The sequence below is a fragment of the Chiloscyllium punctatum genome, chromosome 32 (genome assembly GCF_047496795.1).
Source record: "Chiloscyllium punctatum isolate Juve2018m chromosome 32, sChiPun1.3, whole genome shotgun sequence".
In the NCBI taxonomy this organism is placed as follows: Eukaryota; Metazoa; Chordata; class Chondrichthyes; order Orectolobiformes; family Hemiscylliidae; genus Chiloscyllium; species Chiloscyllium punctatum.
Genome location: NC_092770.1, coordinates 7,697,168 through 7,721,880, shown reverse-complemented (window position 1 = coordinate 7,721,880; position 24,713 = coordinate 7,697,168). Strand labels below are relative to the sequence as shown.

The following is a 24,713-nucleotide window of genomic DNA, read 5'->3' as shown; positions in this document are numbered from 1 at the left end:
TATAATACTTACATGGGTAGATGCAAGAAATAACAAAGGGAGAATGCAACATTAGTGGGAGTAGTTTATAGGCCACCTAACAGTAACTGTACTGTGGATCACAGAATAAACCAGGAGATCATTTTGGGCATACAAAAAAATTACTACATTGACCATGGGTGACTTTAATCTTCGGGTAGATTGGGAAAATCAAATGGCCAGAAGTAGTCATAGACAGTTTCTTGGAACAGAAATGTTGTCGCTCCAACCTGAGAGGAGGCTATTTGGGAAATGATAATGTGCAATGAGGCAGGTTTAATAAATGATCTCAGAGTAAAAGATCCTCTTGGAAACACCAACAATAAAATTTCAGAATTTAGCATTCAGTTTCAGGTAAGAAACTTGGATTCAAAACAAATGCTTAAACTTAAATAAGGATAATTACAAAGTGGACTTGAAGCAAGTTTAGCAGAAAAGACAGTTGAAAAATAATGATAGACATTTAAGAAAGTAGTTAGACCATAAGACATAAGAGCAAAAATTAGGCCATTGAGTCTGCTCTGCCGTTCAATCATGGCTGATATATTTCTCAACCCCATTCTCCCACTTTCTTCCATAACCCTTGATACTCAAGAATCTATCTATCTCACTCTTGAATATACTAAATGACCTGGCCTCCACAGCCTTCTGTAGCAATGAATTCCATAGATTCACCTTGCTCTCGCTAAAGAAGTTTCTCCTTATCCCTGTTCTAAAAGGGCTTCCTTTCATTCTAAGGCTGTGCCCTCGGGTCCCAGTCTCTCCTACAAATGGAAACATTTACTCTGTCCAGGCATTTAATATTCTGTATGTTTCAATTAGATCCCCCTTCATTCTTCTAACTCCATCTAATATAGACCCAGGGTCTTCAAATGTCCTTTGTATGTTAAGTTTTTATTCCTGAGATCATTCTCGTGAACCTCCTCTGAGCACACTCCAGAGCCAGTACATCCTTGCTGACATATGGGACCTAAAACTTGCGCACAATATTCCAAATATGGTCTGACCAGTTCATGACTCACAACGAAGATATATATGGTGGTAGGGAAGGATGTTTTTGGACAAGTCGCAGAAGACTGGAAAACTAAAAAATACCCTTATCCAAAAAGGGAGGAAAAAAGTAATCATAGGCCAGTTGGCTTAACATCTGACATTGGGAAAGTAGTATAGTCTACTTTAAGTACAACACACAGAAATGCATAATATAATTAAGCAGAGTCAGCATGGCTTCAAGAAGGGGAAACCATGTCTGAAAAAATTATTAGAATTTTTTGAGGAAGTAAAAAGGGATAAAGGAAAACAAGTGGAAGTAATATATTTGGATCGCCAAAGGTTTCCAATAATGCATTGCACATGACGCTACATAATAATATCCGTGGTGTTTTGGAGACAGTACTTCAGCATGGATAGAGGATTAGCCAATGAATTGAGATTAAAGAGGTAAATTCTGGATGTAACTTGTAGCTATTGAAGTGCCACAAGGATCAGGGCTGGCACCACAATGGCTTACAATATATGTAATGGTCTGGATGGCGTGAGTGTACTATAGCTAAATTTGCTAATAACACAAAAATAGGTGGGAAGGCAAGTGGTGAACATGACAAAGAGTCTGAAGAGGTATGTAGATAAGGTGAGGAGGCAAAAAAATACTTTGGTAGAAAGAATAGAGGAGCTAATTATTATTTGATTAGCGAAAGACTGCAAAAAGTTGCAGCACAGAAGGATTTAGCACTGCTGCCTCACAGCGCCTGAGACCCGGGTTCAATTCCCGCCTCAGGTGACTGACTGTGTGGAGTTTGCACGTCCTCCCAGTGTCTGCGTGGGTTTCCTCCGGTTGCTCCGGTTTCCTCCCACAGTCCAAAAATGTGCAGGTCAGGTGAATTGACCATGCTAAATTGCCCGTAGTGTTAGGTAAGGGGTAAATGTAGGGGTATGGGTGGGTTGCGCTTCGGCGGGGCGGTGTGGACTTGTTGGGCCGAAGGGCCTGTTTCCACACTGTAAGTAATCTAAAAGTCTTTCTGCATAAATCACACAAAAAAAAAGCATTCCAGTCCAGCAGGTACTAGGAAAATAAATAGAATGTTGCCCTTGGTTTCAAAGGGAATAAACTACAAAAATAGTGAAATCTTCCTAAAACACTACAAGGCACTAGCCAGACCACACCTAGAATATTATGATCTGTTTTGGTCCCATTATTTTGTGGAAAGATATACTGATATTGAAGGCAGCCCAGGAAAGGCTCACAAGATTAACCCTGGGTATGAAGGGATTTTCTCATGAGAAGCTGAATAGGTTGGGCTTGTACTTCCTGTAGTGTAGAAGTAGGAGAGGTGCCCATTGAGACATTTATGATACTTAAGGGGTTGACAGGATAAAGATGGAGAGGATGTTGCCCTTTGTAGAAGAGACTAGAACCAGACAGGCTAACTCAGAGAAAGGAGTCACACATTTAAGATGGAGATGAAGAGGAACTTCTGTTTTGAGAAGGTAGCGAATCTATAGAATTCTTTACTGCACAGAACACGGGAAGCTGGATCATTAAGTTTATTCAAAGCCGAGATAAACCAATATTTAACCAAGAGGGGAATCAAAGGATATAGGAGGAAAAATGCAGGAGAGTGAAGTTGATGACTATCAGAGTGGCCATAATCAAACTGAATAGCAGAACAGACTCGATGGGTTGAATTGTCTCCTTCTGTTTCTAAATCTTATACCTTCATTACTTCTGTTTTTTTTAAAATAGGAGTGCACATCTGCAGGTAAATAGGGTTATGTAGGAACTCCCTTGGCTAACTCAAAGCTCCATCTCAAGTGTAGGCCTCCTGCAATTTGACTCATTATTTTACAATAATTTTATAAATCACACACTTTAACATTAGCCACAATAAAAGACAATGTAAGTCCAATAATCTGAACACAAATTCAAGATTCTTACCGAATGGCTTCAGTGAACAACTGGACCCATTCAGGATTCAAATATTTGGGTTTTTACCTTTGATCTTTATAATCTGGCATTTTCCAACTAATTTCATTATCTGTCCAATTACAAGTACTTGGTTACATACTAATCTTTCAATTTAAGCCTCCATAAATTGATAACTAAAATGTGCAACTTGCATTTTCATTCAATATTCATGAGAATCAGTTGAACAAATAAGGTTGGCAGCACCTTAATGATGCTTAAATTTATTAAGAAAATACATGGGCAGCAAAATGGATAACTGTGAATGTTCGTCCTTTTCAAAAGCTTACTGTAAGAGTCACAGAATAATGCCAATGCAGCTTTCCCATATATCCTGCTGAAGTTAGCAATGGACCACTGGGCAAAAACTCCAATTGTTTTGACTGAAACTCAGGAATGATTGCTGAATTGCAATGCTTGCCAAATTAAAAGAAAAGCTACATGTTCCTTTCTACCTGAGTTGTCTTCATCTTTGCGTATTTTGAGTTTCACAAGTTCCTCGCACTGATGAAGGATCTGAACTGCATCTTCCATGGAGCAGTTATCCAGACGGATGCTGTCTATGGCAAGCAGCTTGTCTCCCAGCTCCAATGTTCCAGTTCTGTTTGAGAATACAAAATAGCCATCACTCAAGCTTTAAATCAAAATTCACATTGTAAGGTGAATTTGGTGGTTTTTTTCATCTATTCTTCAGTATTTTGAACTCATAATTGATGGAGCATTAATTCAACAGTGCCATAATATATTGGAGATTGCATAAATTAAAATCACTTGACAGAGATAAGTACCTATAATGAGTATTAGAAAGTTTAAGAGGCGATGAAAAGCTCCCTTGATACCAAAAGTATTGCCCAATGTACCACCAAGCCAAATGGGCTAGAAAGTCTAATTTTCAATTACCTGCCCATAAGAAACTAGCCGATTTTCACAGGCACAGGGGTGGAATATCAGCTATGAATCCAGCTTCTTTTGCTAGTCAGTGACTAGTACCTGAAAATGTTTGCGCGCACATTGAATCATGAACAGGATTAAAGTCGGTCTTCAAATTAACTGCTGACACTTGCTGTCAAATCTCACACAATGGGTAGCTCTAGCACTGCCATGGTTTATAGAAAAATATCTGATCAAAAGTCAGTGGATGAAGGCATCAGTAGAAATGACTTAAATATAATAAATAATTGAGGATCTGTGGGCTAAATAATGAAACATTCAGACTTCAGACACATATGTCCTTATGAGCTGGATCAAAGGAAAGCATACTCTTAAAGGATTAATGAATGATTTATTTTAAACAAGTGCGTCTTAATCATTGCCTGTCCCTAACATCCCTGAGTTGATGGTGGAGCTTTCTCCTTGAACAACTGCAGCCTTGTGCCCAGGATTCTTCTAAAAGGCTGGAACTTTAAGGTGATGAGATCACTGAACAGGAAAATGTTTTGAAAATATTGTCACCTCCAGGTTCCTCTGCTGTCATAAGCCATTCCACATGGTCCTATGCTCGCATGATTATTATTACAAATTCCCTACTTTTGGAATTGTCACCAGTACAGAGCTGCAGCACCATTCCCACACTTTGCCCATCAAACTGTTTCATAATCTGAAGACTCCATGAAATTACCCTTCAACCTTCTCTTTTCTGGAGAAGAGCACTTGTATATAGGAGGAATGATTGAACAGACAATCTGCTTTCATTATAGGAAATAATATCTAATCTTCTTTCATGTCATACATTTTCCCCCCCCCACCACCTTGACACACATCCACATGCACACATAAACTTATGTATGTATGTAGTGAATTTGCACTTGCAGAATTACATTTTACTTTGCTCAAAAACTGCATGAATCAATGTAAGATTCTGTAAATCTGTCTTTTAGATGAGAATCAGTCTGACCATTGTGGCACAGACAGCCTCACAGGGAGTTAACACCTTCAATACCTTATCTGGGCTAAAATGACATCAATTGTTAATGTTCACTTGAGAATTTAACTTGTTAAAAAAGTTTTGCGATTTACATATGAAAGATCTAAAACCAACATGGTTAGCTAAAAGATGAGAGACTTAACAAACAATTCAGGTCCTTTTCAATATATAATTTCAGTTATATCACACTGTAAACTTTTGCTAGAAATTCTGTGTCTTCCAATCTTATTCTCTACAATCACCTGATGAAGTGCTCCGAAAGCTAGTGCTTCCAAACCAGCCTGTTGGGATTATAAGCTGGTGTTGTGTGATTTTTAACTAAATTAATCTAGTCCCATTTGCCAGAACTTGGCCCATACCTCTCTAAACCTTTCCTATTCATATACCCATCCTTTTAAATTCATCGTAATTGCTCCAGCCTCCACCACTTCCTCAGGCATCTCATTCCATACATGCACCACCCTCTACATGAAAAGTTGCCCCTTAGTTCCCTTTTAAATTTTTCCACTCTCACCCTAAACCAATGCCCTCTAGTTCTGGACCTCTCCCACCCCAGGGAAAAGATCTTGTTTGTTTATTTAATGTTGCAAATGTCCATCTCTGTAACAATCACACTTGCCAATTTGACATGAGCTATAAACTTTGAAGTTGTGCTCACGAAAATCTGAGTAGACATAAAAATCCAACCTCAACAGTCCTCTGTGATTGAGAATTCCACAAATTTATTGCACTCTGAAATAATAAATTCCTCCTCCTGTCTCTCTCAGATGGGTGACCCCTGACTCTGAGACTATGCTCCCTAGTCCGAGCCTGTCCCCAGGGGAAAACAGCCCTTCCGTAGCTTCTCTGTCAAGTCCCCTAAAAATTGTATATGCTTCAATGAAGTTGCCTCTCATTCTTCTAAATTTGTTGAAGATAGGCCCCAAACTATGCAACCTTTCCATCTAAGTATATCCCTCTGTGCTGGGGATCAATCTAGAACATCGAACACAGAACAGTTCAACACAGGAACAGGCCCTTCGGCCCATCAAGTCTGTTCCAACCATGATGTCGTTCCAAACTAATCTCATGTGCATGCATGTGATCTATATTATCCTATCCCTTTCCTGTTTGTATGTCTGTCTAAATGCCTCAAATATGCTAATACATCTGCTCAACCACCTCCCCTGGCAGCATGTTCCAAGGATCTACTATTCTGTGTAAAAAAACTTGCTTTGCAGACCTCCCTTAAACATTCTTCCTTTCACCTTAAACCTGTGCCCCCTGGTGTTAGACATTTCCACCCTGGGGAAAACAAATTCCGAATATCCACCCGATCCACGCTTCTCAATTCTACACACTTCTGTCAGGTTCTCTAGTGAAAATAATCCAAGTTTGTAACACCTCTCCTTGCAGCCAATACACTCCAATCCAGACAACAAGGTGGTAAACCTTATTTGCAACCTTTCCAAAGCCTCCGCATTCTTACTATAGTGTGGGGACCAGATTGTATTCAATGCTCGAAACGTTGCCTAACTGAAGTCTGATGGAGCTGCAGCATGACTTGCCAACTTTTATACTCAGTACCCTGACCAATGAAGGCAAGAATACCATTTGCCTTCTTTACCACCTGATTCATTTGTGTTGCCATTTTCAGGGAGCTATCAGGGATCCCTCTAAATATCAATACTCCAAAGGGTTCTGCCATTATCCATGTACTTTCTTTTTGCCTTTTATCTCCCAAAGTTCATCAGTTCACAGTTGTTCAAATTAAAACTCCACCTGCCGATTCTCTGCCCAACCTTCCACCATAGGTGATACCTTCTCCGGACTGCCTCCAATGCCAGTATGTCTTTCCCTAGAGAAAGGCTCAACACTAACTACAGTGTTCCAGCTGTGATCTGACCACTGCCTTGTATAGTTTTAGTGAGAGTTCCATGTTTTATAGTCAAGAGTGTGGTGCTGGAAAATCACAGCAGGTCAGATAGCATCCAAGGAGCAGGAGAATCGGTGTTTCGGGCAAAAGCCCTTCATCAAGGTTTTTGATTCCTGTTGAAGGGCTTTTGCCTGAAACATCTCCAGCAGATGCAGTCCTCACTTTTACATGTTTTTAATACTCCATTCCCTTCGAAATCTATGGCATTAAATGATATAGGGTCAGATGATGTGGAGTCTGTGTGGGTGGAGTTGAGGAACCATAAAGGCAAAAAAAAACCATAATGGGAGTTATGTACAGACCTCCCAGGAGTGGTCAGGACCAGGGGCGCAAGATGTACCAGGAAATAGATAGGGCATGTCAGCAAAGTCAGGTCACGGTGATCATGGGGGACTTCAATATGCAAATGGACTGGGTGAATTATGTTGCCAGTGGATCCAAAGAAAGGGAATTCACGGATTGCTTACAGGATGGCTTTTTGGAACAGCTTGTGATGGAGCTCACAAGGGAGCAGGCTATTCTGGAATTAGTGCTATGTAACGAGCCAGACTTTATAAAAGATATTAAAGTCAGGGAACACTTAGGAGGCAGCGATCATAATACAGTAGAGTTCAGTCTGCAGTTCGAAATAGAGAAGGCAAAATCGGATGTAATGGTGAACTGACGAAAATCGACTGGAAGCAGAGCCTAGTGGGGAAGACAGTGGGGCAACAATGGCAGGAGTTTCTGGATGTAACTGAGGACACAGTACAGAGGTATGTCCCAAAGAAAAGAAAGATTACCCAGGTGGTTGGGGGTTGGAATTAGACAACCATGGCTGACGAAGGAACTAAGGAAATGTATCACAGAAAAAGAGAGAGCCTATAAAGTGGCCAGGAGCACTGGGAAATCAGGAGATTGGGAAGACTACAAAAACAAACAGAGGATAACAAGGAGAGAAATAAGGATCAAGTATGAAGGTAAGCTAGCCAGTAATATTAGAAATGATGGTAAAAGATACATAAGAAACAAATGAGAGGCAAAAGTAGAGACTGGGTTGCTCCAAATTGATGCAGGAAGGCTATGATGGGAGATAAAAGAAATATGAAGAAATTAATAAATACTTTGTGTCAGTCTTCACAATGGAAGATGTGAGTAATATCCCAATAAGTCGAGGGGCAGAGTTGAGTATGGTGGCCATTACAGAGAAGAAAGTACTCGATAAGCTAAAAAGGTCTAAAAACTGATAAATCTCCTGGCCCGGATGGGCTACATCCTAGAGTTCTGAGGGAGGTGACTGAAGAAATAGCGGAGGCATTGGTTGTAATCTTTCAAAAGTCACTGGAGTCAGGGAAAGTCCCAGATGATTGGAAAATTATCAAGACAAAAGGTGGAAAATTATAGGCCGATTAGCCTAACCTCGGTTGTAGGTAAAATTCTACAATCCATTGTTAAGGATGAGATTTCTAAATTCTTGGAAGTGCATGGTCAGATTAGAACAAGTCAGCATGGATTTAGTAAGGGGAGGTCATGCCTGACAAACCTGTTTGAATTCTTTGAAGAGGTAACAAGTAGGTTGGACCAGGGAAACCCAGTGGATGTCATCTACCTAGACTTCCAAAAGGCCTTTGATAAGGTGCCTCACGGGAGGCTGCTGAGTAAGGTGAGGGCCCATGGCATTCAAGGTGAGCTACTGGCATGGATTGAGGATTGGCTGTCTGACAGAAGGCAGAGAGTTGAAATGGCAGCTGGTGACAAGTGGTGTCCCACAGGGTTCAGTGTTGGGGCCCAGCTGTTCTCTTTATATTTAAATGATCTAGATGAAGAGACTGGGGGCATTCTGGCAAAGTTCGCTGATGGTATGAAGTTAGGTGGACATGCAGGTAGTTCTGAGGTGGTGGGGAGGTTGCAGAAAGATCTAGACAGTTTAGGAGAGTGGTCCAAGAAATGGCTGATGAAATTCAACGTGAGCAAATGTGAGGTCTTGCACTTCGGAAAAAAAAAAGAGCACAGGGACAGACTATTTTCTAAAAAGGTGAGAAAATTCATAAAGCCAAAGTACAAATGGGTCTGTGAGTGCTAGGCCAGGAGTCTCTAAAAGTTGACTTGCAGGTTGAGACCGTGGTTAAGAAAGCAAATTTAATGTTGTCATTTATCTCAAAAGTGTTGGAATGTAAAAGCAGCAATGTGCTACTGAGACTTTATAAAACTCTGGTTAGGCCCCATTTAGAACAGTGTGTCCAGTTTTGGGCTCCACACCTCAGGAAGGACATACTGACACTGGAGCGTGTCAAGCAGAGATTCACACGGATGATCCCTGGAATGGTAGGCTTAACATACGATGAACGGCTGAAGATCCTGGGATTGTATTCTTTAGAGAGTTTAGAAGGTTGAGGGGAGATCTAATAGAAACTTACAAGATAATGCTTGGCTTAGAAAGGGTGGACACTGGGAAATTATTTCTGAGAGGTGGGGATACTAGGACTCATGAGCACAGCCTTAGAATTAGTGGGGGTCACTTTACAACGGAAGTGAGGAGACATTTCTTCAGCCAGAGAGTGGTGGGCCTGTGGAATTCACTGCCACGGAGCACAATGGAGGCTGGGATGTTAAATGTCTTCAAGGCAGAGATTGATAAATTCTTAATCTTGCAAGGAATTAAGGGATATGGGGAGAGTGCAGGTAAGTGGCGTTGAAATACCCATCAGCCATGATTGAATGGCGGAGTGGACTCGATGGGCTGAATGGCCATACTTCCAAGCTTATTTCTTATGGTCTTATTAAAATTAAGGCCAACATTCCACTTGCCTTCCCATTTGCCTACAGAATTTGAAACTAGCTTCTTGCAATTTATACAAGGACCCCTAAATACCTCCATGCTGTGGATTTCTGCAGTTTCCCTCAATTTAAAATAATACACGGCTCCTCTCTTCATCCTGCCAAAGTGCATAACCTCACTTTTTCCCCACAGAAAGAATGGACAGATGATAGGAAGAGCTTATAATAAATTGTTACTGAAATCATGCTCACATTATAGATATCAACAGATTGTGGGAAAACTGAAACCTCTTTAACTGCAAGGTAATTTGTTGTTCCTATGTTTGGCCAAAATGTAAATGAACTTCATCCAAGCTGCGGCACAACTGTATAGGACTTATCATTAGTCTCATTTACAGACATCTTGTTTTACATTTGGTCCTTTTATGAATAGATAATTCAATGCATTTGATGACCCATTTTATTTTAAAGTAACAAAGCTCACCTGTGTGCAACACTTCCTTTCTTAATGTCTGAAATAATGAGTGGATCTCCCGGTTTTCTGCTGGCAGGTGCTGTGAGGATAGAAATGGATTTTTAAGTAATGCAACAGTTTTCCAAAACAAATAAAAGTTTGTTCACTAATAGTTACTGTTTAGTTTTGAAACAAAATCTTCAGACACGTGCACATGGGTAACTGAACACTAGAGTGTGCTGTGCTTTCAGTGATGGAGGAAAAATTAAATGAAAGAGAATGAAAGGATTATCAAAATAATTTAACGTTTTTTGGGAAGTGACCACAGTCTTGCCCAAAGAAGGCTGATCAAACTCAAGAAAGATTACTGCAATCTATAAGTTTTCTCAAAATTAAACAATTAAAAGGCCATTTAATTTGACGTCAGCCAATGGAAATATTACAAAAAGGTACTTAGATTGAGATAGGAATGGCTGAAGAACCAAAATGATACATCATACCCGGCCAGTGTAATTTATTGTTGAGGCTTTTTAGGTGTTGTGAAACAAATCTGGCTCCCAAACATTTTCATTACTTTATTAACTCATTGTTGCTCACTTGCATAAGTGTAAACCAGATTCCCAATCTGTTTGGCATTGGGCAAATTCAGCCAGGATTATTGCTCCTTGTATGTCAGGAGGAGGAGAAGTTGAAGGAAGCTAGAAAGTCTCTACTTTTAATCAATATTCAGTAATATTCACGGAAAGTGCACGTACATATAATTTGGGCAAAGATAGGGTTTGGCTCCAATGAACACACAACTGAATTGCATTGCAGCACTCGCTGGTTAAGCTCACACTAAAAATAGACAACTGAGTTAGATAGTATAAAATGATCAGTTACTGGAGAATTATATCTCAGCATGAGTTAGTATCACCAGAAATGGAGAGATGAAGTAGTGGAGTGCAGGCAAAATGAATAATACTCCAGTGAAGTGCCTCATGGAGCTGGGCCCACAAAAAGATCAGCCATGATCTTATTGAGTGGCATAGCAGGCACGATGGGCCAGATAGCCTATGCCTGCTCCTATTTCTTATGTTCTCATGATCTTTGCAATGGGAGTACTATGGGAGATGGTGGTGTAGTGGTAATATATCACTGGACCAGTGATCCATAGGCACCTGGGGACAGGGGTTCCATTCCCACCATGGCAGCTGGTGGAATTTAAGCTCAATTAACAAAACTGGAACATAAAAACGAGTCTCAATTGTCATGAAAACATGTCTGGTTCACCAATCTGGTAAGGATGGTATCTATCCTACACGATTGCATGCCTACTACAGAATGATTGATTTTTAAACTGCCCTCTATTTGACATGGCCCAGCAGGCCACTAGATTGAAGGGCAATTAGTTGGCAACATATGCTGGCCTTGACAGTAATACTCACATCCCAGAAAATGAGTAATCTTTTATTAAAATAAAAAGCTTGCGTTATAAATAAAATTCACTTAATCAAAGCAAAAAAAAAAATGAGACGATGAGTTGTTTAGATGGAAATATTTCTCTATGCTCACATTTCATTCCCGTACAGAGTAACAGTTTCTAACAAATCACTCAAAGGAAACGGTTTATGTGCATTCAGTTTTCCATAGTTAGTTTCAAAAATCCTGAATCTCAGAAGTTCACTTATGATTCTATTATGCATCTGACATAAAAGCACTCAATTTCTTGTTCACATGCAAGGAATAGGTCACCTCTACAAAATGGACATCAATATTGCTTACCAAACAAAAATTTCTTTGTATTAAATTCAAATATTAATTGATAAACCTGCATTAACAACACCACAAATAAGTGTGATGCTCTTTTGTGCATAACGAATGGAATTACTGTCCATTACCTAACAAATCAGAAATGTGGTCACTCAGCAAAAACTAAGAATTCTATTAAACAAATTGGCCAGAACATTATACATAGACACAAATGAACTCCAGGGTTATAGCATCCTAGAAATGATCAACTGTACACTATTTAGGAATTAGCTCCCAATTGTTGACTGTGGGGCTCTTGTAGTATAATAGTGGTGTCTCTATCTCTGAGCTATGAGGCTCAAGTTCAAGTCCCACCTGGTCCAGAAGTATGTAATGACGTTTGTGTACAGGGTGATTGGAAAATATTTCAATTGCTGAATGTTTCTTGGGCAATGCCCTCTGTTTACTTCCAGCTCAGCACTGTCTCCTTGACTTGTCCGGACTTGTCCGACCTGCCTATCTCCTTTTCCACCTATCCACTCCACCCTCTCCTCCTTGACCTATCACCTTCATCCCCTCCCCCACTCACCCATTGTACTCTATGCTACTCTCTCCCCACCCCCACCCTCCTCTAGCTTATCTCTCCATGCTTCAGGCTCACTGCCTTTATTCCTGATGAAGGGCTTTTGCCCGAAATGTCGATTTCGCTGCTCGTTGGATGCTGCCTGAACTGCTGTGCTCTTCTAGCACCACTAATCCAGTATCTGGTTTCCAGCATCTGCAGTTATTGTTTTTACCTCGTTGATTAATGCCCTCTGTTTGTCAATCCTTTTCAGCTGTAGCAGTGAATTCTACACACTACTGAGTGCTGACCTACAGAATTGATTTATCGATTGAATGCTAGTTGATAGTTCGAGGAGACAGTTAAACACCTACAGAAGCTCAGGGGAGAGCATATCAGAGGTTTACACAGCAAAATTCCAGAGCAATGCAACTGTGGAGAGAATGTTAACCCCGCGAGATGATTGAGCACCGTGTAATTATTCGTCAAGTGAAAGGATACCTCGGTACAGAAAAGAACGTCCACTGCTATCCTAACCCTCCACCACAAACATTCACATTCAGTAGTCTTGAGGATCAACTGCAGAGATGGTAACTGCTGTTGACATTATGCCAAAGATCTGAATGTCAGCCCAGATGAAAAAGGCTTATTTGAAGAGAGTCAGGGTAAGGTTACAGGCTTGAATGCTGAAGTAAAATGGCAAAGGTATACCAGTCATAAATCGTGGTGCAGTGACCTGCTGGATCGCAGGCTTTCTGCACATTTCTCCACTTTTCCAAGTCTCATGCTTCCCTCATTAGCTTCTCATAGAAGCCTCCAATCCTGACCTGTCTCACATCAGCAATCTCTTTCTCTTCACCTGCATCCCTCTAATAATCAATAATCAACTCCTTCCGCAGGTTTGAAAACCTTAACCCTGATTAACCCCAACCTTGATTTGTTGATGATATACAAGAATCACCTTTTCTCTGTCACCAACTTGAGAATGTTTTCTTTGTTCATGTTTTCTCCAAGTGACCTGCTCCACCCTCCTCCACAAGTACATTTCACAACTTTTTAATCTTTGGATGTCCACTCTTCTCTCAGTATATTTTGCTACCTTGAATCACACCCAAATTAGTAGCTTATCCTGTTCTGTCCTGTCATGAAAGAAACATTCAGCTTCTGTGATGGAACTATCCCAGTACGGCAGTAGTGGATAGGACTGAATCAGCTGCAGGATGATAATTTGGAACAGCCAGTAGAACCTTTGGGTATCTGATTGTGTTTGCAATTATGAAACCCTACATCAACAATAACATCTGATACATGACAGGCGATTCAGTCGCAAGTCAGGGACCAGTGATTAGATTGGATTTTTAAAAATCTTCTGCATCTCTTCACTCTGTTGACCCAAAGATGGTTGCTCCCAGTTTTTGATGCTAGGTTTAGGCAAATGTGCAGACTTTTCAATCCTAGGAGTGATAATTAATAAGTGACACCAATGCCATTATCAACTCATGACTTTTCCAGTTTCATTAGATCTCAGACTGCAAAGGCAGGTGGGCGGCTGCGTGCTGATGGAGTCCTGGCAGGTTAAATATGGAGAGCACAGTTCACCAAAAGCTACTCATGCACCATGTACACACCATGTGGGCTAGGTCAGAGTTGAGATTTTGACGTACCGACTATTTAACCATCAATCACAGCAAGCAAAAATAGCTTAATGGCTTCAATGCAACAATGTTGAGCAACCTTAAAGTCAGTACAGATGTTAGTTGTGCCTCCTAGCCACGTTTGATTGTAGTGGAGATTTTATTTATACCAAAAAGAATTCCGGTCTGTAATCTCAGGGTTTAAGATGACATTTATACATTGTACAAGGTTCACATTTTCAGATTTCAATTAAATCCAATCATCTAACCATTTCAAAACCAATCTTTTTCCTTTACATGTGTTCGAGATCTAATATTATAAAATTTGTTAACAATCTAGAACCGACACACATGCTTAATATTTATGCCTTAATGGTTTCTGTCAGAAGTTATTCCAAGTCAGGTTTCATAGTGCTACATTAGCTTTCATCTGTGATTCAGTATCATTAATATATGAACTATAACAGCATGTGCGATTTATCTGCGCAGCAACATGTAAATTGAAACACACAATATTTATGGAAAACACCAGCCATTTTAAATATGCTGATCAGTCCAAATGAATCACATTAGAGTGTTGGTGATGTGAAATTCATCAGTATTTTACTTTATTTAAAAAATGAGAATCAGAACTTAATTTTAAAGGGCCAACTACTGAGCTATGGGAATTTAACTCTCTTGTTGCAATTCTAGTTGTCTGCATTTAATTCACAAGAAGGTGAGAAACCTCTGAACCTCAATATTTTAAAGAAACTCAGGACTTTCAAATGTCATTTCAACTTCAAATCTGTCAGTGGGTAATTATGAAACCAAACCAGGAAAATACATAGCAGGCGTCAGCAGTAATGATTCAGGCTTATACTCGCTGGTCTTGGGGACTTCTGTGTTGCCAATGCAATCCCTGCATGTAATATGCACAAATTATAACACTGTTTAAAATCCATTCAAGGGACATGCATACTACTGGCAATTTACCTGTCTGTTCCTAATGGCCTTCAAGGTGGTGATGGTGTGTTACCTTCATGAAAACAGCGGAGTGGTTTTACTGAGCTAAGCAAGGCAGTGGCTAAAAGTCAACCACAGCATCAGGGAAAGGAGGTCATTTATTGCTCAGAGTGGTCAAGGATGATAGATTTGCATCCCTAAAGGGTATTAATGAACCAGATGGGTATTTATAATAATTTAAGTTTTTTCTCTGCTAGACTCATTTGATTCTTTGCCCTTAAATTCTACAGCTGCCATAATGAGATTTCAACTGAGATCTATGGCTTATGTTATGGATCAGGCCAGACCCCCTCAAACAATTCAAGAAAATAGCCCAGACCCGAGCTTTGCTAATTGTTTTAAACAGGTGTAACACAGATATTCCAGAAGCAGCTGGTCAAACCACTTAGTTTTAAAACAAAGCAGAGTTTATTTACAAGTTTACCGAATGAAACACAAACAGAAGAGAACAGAATACTGAAGAACTTAATCTATCCGAAACCCAACAGATCATCCCAGCTTAAAGATGTTGTTCCAAATACTCGCAACAATCCCCATAAACCCTTGGCACAAAGGTAAAATCAAACACAGGGTCTAAAAGGAGAGATGTCAGGGAGTGAGGAGGATCAGCCGGGACCTGCTGTTTTGGGTTCAGCAGCTTTTACAGCTGCCTGACTGCTTTCAGTGACAGGCCAGACCAAACTGAACCATAGTAAAGCTGAGCTGGGAGAACTGGCCATTCCCCTTTAAAACAAGTACAAGTGCTTGTTTTAAAACTTGAAAGCCTTTTGCCTGAGGCAGTATTTGTTAGCTATAATTAAATTGGACCGAAAGCCCTTCAACTCCAGATTTTTCAGAACTTGTGTTTTTACGATCTCCTGAAAAAAAAACAAGGACAACATAATCTTGTTAAAGGAGCAGTATCATCACATTTACTAGCCCAGTAATGTAAACATGATACCAGCACACCTGTAAAGATGATAAGATGCACTTCTCTAAAAATGAAGTAAACCAGTAGTAATTCATAGTAGGCCGACTTGTACAAGTTGAATTACATTTACATTGGTAAGCTATTTGTACCCGAGAATGTAGAATTACATTACTGCAGCAGAGTAGACCATGTTTCATACTGTCAGGAAAATTTCACAACACTGATATGATTCAAGAATAATAAGCGCAAGAAAGTTTATGATTCATGTGAAACAAGACATAGGAACAGAAAGTAAACCATTTAGCTGTCAAAGCTTGTTTTGTTGTGTAATGAGATCATGGCCAATATGTCTATATATTTGTCTGTGCATCCTATCTCAAAGCAGCTTTGGTTAACTAAAATTTCCCAACCTCCAATTTAAAATGAATAATTGATTGAGCAGCTTCCATTTCTGCAGGAAGTCCCAAACTTTTATTGCACTTCTGCATGTCGGAGTATTTCCTAATTTAAATCTCGAAATGTCTAGCTCTGTCTTAGACCAGATTTCCTAACCTTAGACTTCCCAACCAGGTGGAAATACTTTGTCTCTAATCTACATGATCTGTTCGCCTCAATAATAGACAATAGACAATAGATGCAGGAGTAGGCCATTCTGCCCTTCGAGCCTGCACCGCCATTCAATATGATCATGGCTGATCATTCCTAATCAGTATCCTGTTCCAGCCTTATCTCCATAACCCTTGACTCCACTATCTTTAAGAGCTCTATCCAATTCTTTCTTAAATGAATCCAGAGACTGGGCCTCCACTGCCCTCTGGGGCAGAGCATTCCACACAGCCACCACTCTCTGGGTGAAGTAGTTTCTCCTCATCTCTGTCCTAAATGGTCTACCCCGTATTTTTAAGTTGTGTCCTCTGGTTCGGCATTCCAGAATGTGAAAACTTTGATAAAAATCATCCCTTAAACCACTAAATTCCAGGGAATTTGTTTAATTCTTCATGATAATTTAGTGGGAGAAGGATTAGAGGGCACAAGAAGAAAAACATTTTTGAAAAAAAAATCAGGATGGTGGGTGTCTGAATGAAGGATGAAGCTTTGTCGTTAGACATGAATGTTCCTTCAATTTTTCAAGACTAGATCATGCCTGGTTGAATTGTTTATTCAGAATAGACTCTGACACAGAAAAATCAAAACTAGCCTCCAAGGACGAAATTTTAATACTTCTTTAGCCCCTTCAGATGCTTTGAAATGTTTTTGATTCCAATACTCTCGTGGCTGACTTCCTCCCTGTGACGAAGGTCCTTGAAATGGCAAAAAGATGTGTTTCAGATACAATGAGGAAGGGATGGAGAATGAGAACTTCAAATGTGAAGCATTGTGGCCAACAGGAATCAGTATAGATCACTGACAGGAGTGATGAGGGACAGAACCTGGCTGTGGGAAATGACATAAGCAGTAGCAAGGAAGGGCTGTTGTAGTTTCCCTAGCTGTGGACCAAGAAGTCCAGATTAAAGCCCCACCTGCTCCAGAGGTGGTTCATGGCATACCTGAACAGGTTGACTAAACATACAAAGTCAGAAAGAAAGTTTGTAATATGATGACGACGTTTGGCACAATAGTCTCTCTGAAGCACATCTTCCTCGCTATTTCAAGATCCTTAGTCAGAGGGAAAAAGTCTAAAAATGTTGGAATACATTTTAGCTACCAGCATTACCTGATTAATGAACGTTATCTCTAACTGGAGGTAGACTTTGCTGATCATTTGTGTTGTTTAACTACAGAGATGAGTGACACCCTTATTATTCAAGATGAAAATTATCAGCTAACATGAAAGCAATATAAAACACTATTAATAATTAAGTATCCCCAGTTTCAAATTCTTTCCAACGCTAATGGAAAAGGAGCGTCAGAGGGACGATCAGCTTTGCTTTAATTATAATAACATCTTAAAGATGGTTAAAAAGTGAATTCATGATTTCACTACAAGTGATGACCTGAAGGAATTCTGCCTGTGCAGCCTAAAGTTGATGCCTTTTCAAATTCATTCCAGAATAAGATACTTGGCGTATATCGACTTGTGAAAAGCAGGTGCTCTCCACAAGGTACATTAATTTGTTATTGGCAAGTTATTAACAAAGTGAGTCATTGAAAATCAAACTGCTTAATTAATGAGCCATGAATTGCACTACTGAATGAGTTTTGCTGAGCTACATTATGATAATTAGTGCTAAAACCACATGAAAGGGAGGTTAGGGAACCAGACAGGCATCCCTGAGCCGTAACACAACTTCAACATAGTTCTTTTCCAATGGTAGGTTGGAGATATGTACCTAGACTTTGGCAGGCAGTAACAATGAGAGTGCGTTTGCCATTGACCTTGAAGAAAGCTGCCCAGAAAGGCTCTAAAATCCCCGAGAGAGGAATTTCCCTTTACAGACTGTAGTTTAAATCTAGCATCCCCTCAAAAGGGGATGTAGCAGTAGAGTTGTCAACAAATAAGCAGGCAACCAATCAATCAAACCATTCACACACTTGGGAAGCCAGACAATTAAAAACTTAAAATCCTTGGCTTAAAATTTAAATTTTCAGATTGTGAGATAAATTATGCTCATATTAAGAGAGAAGCTAATAAAACATTTGGTTTGCAATGCAGAGTGACACACTGAATTCAATTTTCACACTGGCTGAGGTTACCGTGAAAGACTCTCCTTCTCAACCACTCTCCTTGCCTGAGGTATGGTGATCCCCAGGTTAAACCACCACCCGTTCTCTCCTCACTCTCTCTCATGAGAGAATAGCCGTAAGGTTTGGTAAGACCAGAGCAACATTAATTTCCTCTCCACCCTTTATCTCTTGATTATTTTATATTTATGGAATGCTATTAGTGTCTTCTACTGTGAAGACTGAAGCGAAGTATTTATTCAATTGCTCTACCATTTCCTGGATCCTCATTATTCTCTCAACTGCCTTGGCTGCTAAAGTATTTTTCCAGTCCACTCCAGCTGCCTCTGCCTCCATCCTTTGTAAATACTCACTTTATGATAGTTGTTTCTGACCCAAGCTTCTCTCACATAAACTGAATGCAAGGTTCTACCATGTTATGATGTTATTACCACTGATTTTAACTGGATCAGATACGCAGAGTAAAAAAAATGATAAAATGAGCTTTTCCATGAGGGCGCTTAGCCGTAATTATAACATTAGTATGCTGCTAAAACAGAGTTACGCTGCATTCAACATGTTGTAAATTTTCTTAGGATACCGATCATATGGAAGTGGAAGTTCTCACTAAATCATGATTGTATGGATGAGTACACTCAGAGACCTTTCTGATCACACCCATTGAGGAGGGTATGCTTAGGCCCAAGCAACAAAATATCATATGTTCTGAAGAAGGGTTGCTGGGCCTGAAATGTTATCTCTGATTTCTCTCCACAGATGCTGCCAGACCAGAGTTTCCCCAGCAATTTCTGTTTTTGTTTTTGTTTCTGATTGCCAGTATCCACAGCTCTTTCAGTTTTTTTGTTCATGATTAACCAATTGGGAATACTGTCGCAGTCTGCCATAATACATGTTTTAATAACTGTTTTATGTGTTCCAGTGGCTTTAAGATAACAATTTTCTGTTATTGATCTCAAAGTTAAATAGTTTGGTTAATATCCATCCATAATGGACTGACATTTGTTTCCATTCTATAATTTAAAGCAGTATTTTTTTTACAATTTCTACAGCTCTTGCATATTAACCATCTTTAAAGTAGCACATATTAATCTTAAATAAAATGGTAGAATCCGTACAGCATGGAAGCAGGCCAGAATTCACACTGATCCTCTGAAGAGCATCCCAGCCAGACCCAAACCCCTACCCTATAACCTGCATCCCCATGCCTAATCCACTGAGCCTGCACATTATGGACAATTTAGCATGGCCAATCCACCTAACCTGCACATCTGTGGACTGTGTGGGAGGAAACCAGAACACCCAGAGGAAAACAGGATGTACAAACTCCACATGACAGAATCACCAGGGGCTGGAATTGAACCGGAGGTCCCTGGCACTGTGATTCAGCATTGCTGACCACTGAGCCACCATGCTGCCAAAGTAAGTACCAACAGGCTGGTTTGCATTCTCTCTTTTTCAGGAAATCATTCATGTACTAGGAACATTAATAATTGGTTGTTTGCTTTCAATATTTGAGAAAGAAGAAAGCAATTCATTATAAAGACAAGAGAAAACAGCACCCAGAGCTTGCCTAAGTATAGGAAGAGTAAGATTTAGAACTATTGGTCTCCAGTCATCAAGTACTGAAAACATCAGTAGCTTATCAGTGACCAAATATTTATTTTCATATAACATTTGAGATTTACTGCATGTATATCATCTTCACAATGATTACCCGGGTCTGCTTAATTGACACATTAATCCAGTCAGTTTGAATACAATAATTAGGACAGAGCCTGAACAAATCTTTGCCTGATTTGAATGTTGCTTGACAAATACATTTCGATACAAATTTCTGTTTGTTTTGTCCCTCTTGCCTCAAATTTCTCATTTTCTTATCTTGAATTTGTTGACTCTTGCTGATGGTCATTGTTCACTTGGGAGCATAGACAGCAAAGCACATTACAGTGTTCAACAAACCCTGTCTTACTTTCCCTCATCTGATCGAAGAAACTGACAATAGTCATTTGTGGTCCAACCGTTGACTTGGATTTTCATCTCTCATTGCATTGCTTAATAGCGCACCAAGACAAGGATTACATTTTCATTTTTAATATGAAGCATACTCCATGCCATGGGAATGTGAACCTCAGAATAGAACATAAAATGGAAAGCTAAATTATTCTGCAGATTAGCAAACTAAATCAAGTAGTTCAATTTGAGCCGCTTTTTGGTTCAATAAATTAATTCTGAATGCATGTTGTCCAGCTCTAAAAATTTCACTGACTCCATTTCATTTGTGTCATCATTTCAGAAAAATTATTTCAAGAAATTTAATTGGATATCCCCCAGAGAGAAAAACGTCAGGTTAGTTAACCATTGATTCAAGTGAGCTCAATGGTATAATAAGAATTAATGTGAAATTCTCATAATAGTTCATTAGTCCGTGGTCGTGCATGTAACATACTAGTTACATTCATCTGCATTTCAAAATGAGTGAGTAATTCTGGCATCTGCTTCAATCATTTTTTTTAGTTTTTGCTTGGTTCTAGTTTTAGAATGAGTCAAAGCTCTCCTATTTCCCTTCTTTAGGGTCAGACACTTATACATTTGATGCTACCATAGTTCATAAAAGAAAGAATAACATTCTTGGATCACCTCCCAATGTTATCGGCCATATTCCAAAAGTAGAATTTTAGACACAGGAAAATATGGTTTGACAAATTTATTGCAAGGACATTATTACAGACTTGCACACAACATTGATTCAGCCTGAATTGGACAATTGCATGAAGTTCGAGGTACAACGTTTTAGGCAGGAATTTAAAATGTGCAGAAATGATTTACATCAATGGCTCCAGAGATGAGAAACTGAACTTGCATGGGTTGGAGAAGCTGGGGTTGTTCTCCTTGACGAGAAGGTTGAGGAGATTTGATAGAAATAGTCAAAATTCAACAATCAGAGAAGTTGGAAAAGCAGGATTTTATTTAAATAGAGAAAGATTGCAGAATTCTGAGCTACAGGGCAATCTGTTTGCCCTGGGTCATGAATTACTTAAAAGCTAGCATGCAGGTACAACAACTCGGAAGGAAAATAGAACGGTGATTACTTTAAGTGGAGTGGAATATAAAAATAGGGATAATTTGCTACAGTCATCCAAGGTATTAATAAGAGCACATCTTGGATACTGTGTAAATATACAGTCTCCTTAATTAGTTGCATTAGAAGCTGTTCAGAAGAGGTATTAAGGGTATTGCAGTAAAATCTAGTTTAGCTAATCTTATGGAAGGGAATCTCCTCTCAGTATTGCGATACTGATAGCAACAGTTAGAAATATCACCTCGAACATTTATAAAATGCATGGGAATGGGAGATTTTACAGAAATATGTCTGGTTTTGAACAGGTGGTGCATTTTGCCAAAATAAGAATGATCCTGAAACATGTTATCTGTATTTATCTGGACAGATGTGAGAATACCAGATTTCAAAGGAAACAGAGTTCATACTGCTTGAAAAACAAGGTCCACCATGTAACAATTACACCAAAGCTATTATTAGTGCAATTCTGTGATTGGCCAGTACTTAGTGAACAATTCCAAGTGTGCCAAAATTACACCAGCATTTAATTTAAGATCATCAGCTGAACTTGCAGTCGTTTATTTATGTTTGCTAGAAGCAACATATTTATATATTAGGGTCAAGTCCAACAGGGACAACAAGGGACATTTCCTGATAAAAATGGAGCCCCAGACTAATCTCCTGAACACACGTTGACTGTGGCAAGGCTTAGATGATATAATGGGCCACAAAGCAAAGTCAATTCGAATTGCTGACAACAATGTATTCCTCCCCAATGAGCTCAATGTATTCTATGCTCGTTTTGAGCAGAAGCTCAGTGAAATGATGCCAGCGCCTCGACAGCCTCGGGTGGACCTGTATCCACAGACACCATCACAGACGGCAAATCAGTTTCCTTGAGGGTGAACTCATGCAAGACAACTGGCCCAGTTGGAGTCCCTGGTCTTGTGCTCAGATCCTGTGTGGATCAGCTTGAGGAAGTATTCACAAAAATCTTTATGGCCCTACATTCATCCCTTAAACATGTGGATAACAACGACACTTACGTCAGATTCCTGCTTATTGACTTTAGTTCTGCCTTCAACACCATAATTCAATAAAATTCATCTCCAAATTCCAGGACCTAGGACGCTGCTCCCTACTCTGCAACTGGATCCTTGCTTTCCTGACCCACAGAGTGCAATCAGCAAGGACAGATGACAATACTTTGCCCACAATAATCCTCAACACCGGTGCCCCGCAAGGCTGTGTACTCCATTCTCTATTATACTCCTTATATATTTGTGTGGCTAAATTCAGCTCTAACTCCATTTGCAAATTTGCTAATGACACCAGTGTAGTGCGGCAGGTCTCAAATGACAATAAGAGTGTGAACAGAAAGGAGATAGAGCACTTAGTGGTAACAAGCTCTCCCTCAATGTCAGGAAAACAAAAGAGCTGGCATTCACTTCAGGGAGCAGAGCACAAGGCACCGTCCTGTCAGTATCTATGGTGCTAAGGTGGAGGTAATCGAGAGCTTCAAGTTCCTAGGAGTAAGTATCACCAACGATCTATCCTGGTCCATCCATATTGATGCTACGGTTAAGAAAGCACTTCCTCAGAAGGCTAAGGAAATGTGGCATATCCATAATGACCCTTTCCAATTTTTATGGACGCATCACAGAAAGCATCCTATACGGAAACACACAGCTTGATTTGGCAACTGCTTTGCTCAAGACCACAAGAAATTATTGAGAGTTGTGAATGCAGCCCAGTCCATCATGAAAACCAACGTCCCTTCCATTGACACAGTCTACACTTCCTGCTGCCTTTTGAAAACAGCCAACGTAATCAAAGATCCCTCCCACCCCAGTTATTCTCTCTTCTACTCTCTTCTGTCAATCAGAAGATACAAAGGTTTGAAAACATGTAGCAACAAATTGAAAAACAGTTTCTTTTCCCCTACTGTTATTAGGCTTATGAAAGGACCTCTTGTATATTGTATGTTCTGCATTGTTCTATTAGCCCGATGTACTTAGGTTAGGTGTGATTTGCCTGGTTAGTATGCAATACAATACTTTTCACTGTATTTCAGTACATTTGACAATAACAAATTCAAATCAAATCAAAAAGGCCCTCTGCAGGCAAAATGAATGCTTTATCATTATGTCTTCTGAATTCAATAAAACTTTGGAGGTATCACAAATAGCTGGTGGATTTCCTATGGCACATCTCATCCAATCAGAGTGGACTTGCCTTTCGAATTTAACGACATGGGATAACTCTTCAGTGGTATATTCATGACAGTCCACTTTCCAACCCATCAACACCCTGTTTCTGATGCAGTACAAATTATTGTTCCACTTAAAAAATGTTTTTCTGCATCTATCCTGAAAAGTGCATGACAAAAGCTTCATAAGGTTTCCAAGTGTGTGAGTTTAAAAAAAAATGGGCGGCACGGTGGCACAGTGGTTAGTACTGCTGCCTCACAGCGCCAGAGACCCAGGTTCAATTGCCGCCTCTGTGTGGAGTTTGCACATTCTCCCAGTATCTGCGTGGGTTTCCTCCGGGTGCTCCGGTTTCCTCCCACAATCCAAAAATGTGCAGGTTAGGTGAATTGGTCATGCTAAATTGCCTATAGTGTTAGGTGTAGGGGAATGGGTCTGGGTGGGTTACGCTTCAGCGGGTCAGTGTGGACTTGTTGGGCCAAAGAGCCTGTAAGTAATCTAATCTAAAAAGTAGGTCTTTTATTTCAGCAAATTGCGTTCTATACTGAAAAACCACTGGTATTTGAAAAACAATGTTATAATGGATTCATTTAAATAAAATGGTAATAAATCCAAGTATTTTCTGGAACTAGGTTTTATAGGTACATATACATTCATCAGCTTTGAAGTTAACATTGAATTAGAATGTTCTTTCCTCTTGTGAAAGCTAATCTATGTGCAGCTACATGAAAGTTAACAGAGCATTCTACAACAATGCTAGTTTCAATTACTCTTTGTGCAGCAGTAATAATGAAAAACTAGTGTACCATCACAAAGAAATTAAAATCAGAAGACATCAACACAACCAACATAAACACGAAAATGAAAAGTGGAAGAAGTCCATTATTGTTCTTG

At 39.7% G+C, this 24,713-nt stretch overlaps 1 protein-coding gene across 11 annotated transcripts in view; it reads right to left on the bottom strand.

Moving 5' to 3' along the window:
• Nucleotides 1–24,713, bottom strand: part of grip1 (glutamate receptor interacting protein 1) — a 472,826-nt gene that overhangs the window by 41,578 nt on the left and 406,535 nt on the right. For all 11 annotated transcript variants that reach the window (XM_072551567.1, XM_072551564.1, XM_072551566.1 and 8 more), the window contains 2 exons: nucleotides 10,061–10,130; nucleotides 3,436–3,581 (listed from right to left, as the gene is read on the bottom strand). In XM_072551567.1, the coding sequence (XP_072407668.1) occupies nucleotides 3,436–3,581; nucleotides 10,061–10,130 (216 nt within the window). The remainder of the gene's footprint in view (nucleotides 1–3,435; nucleotides 3,582–10,060; nucleotides 10,131–24,713) is intronic.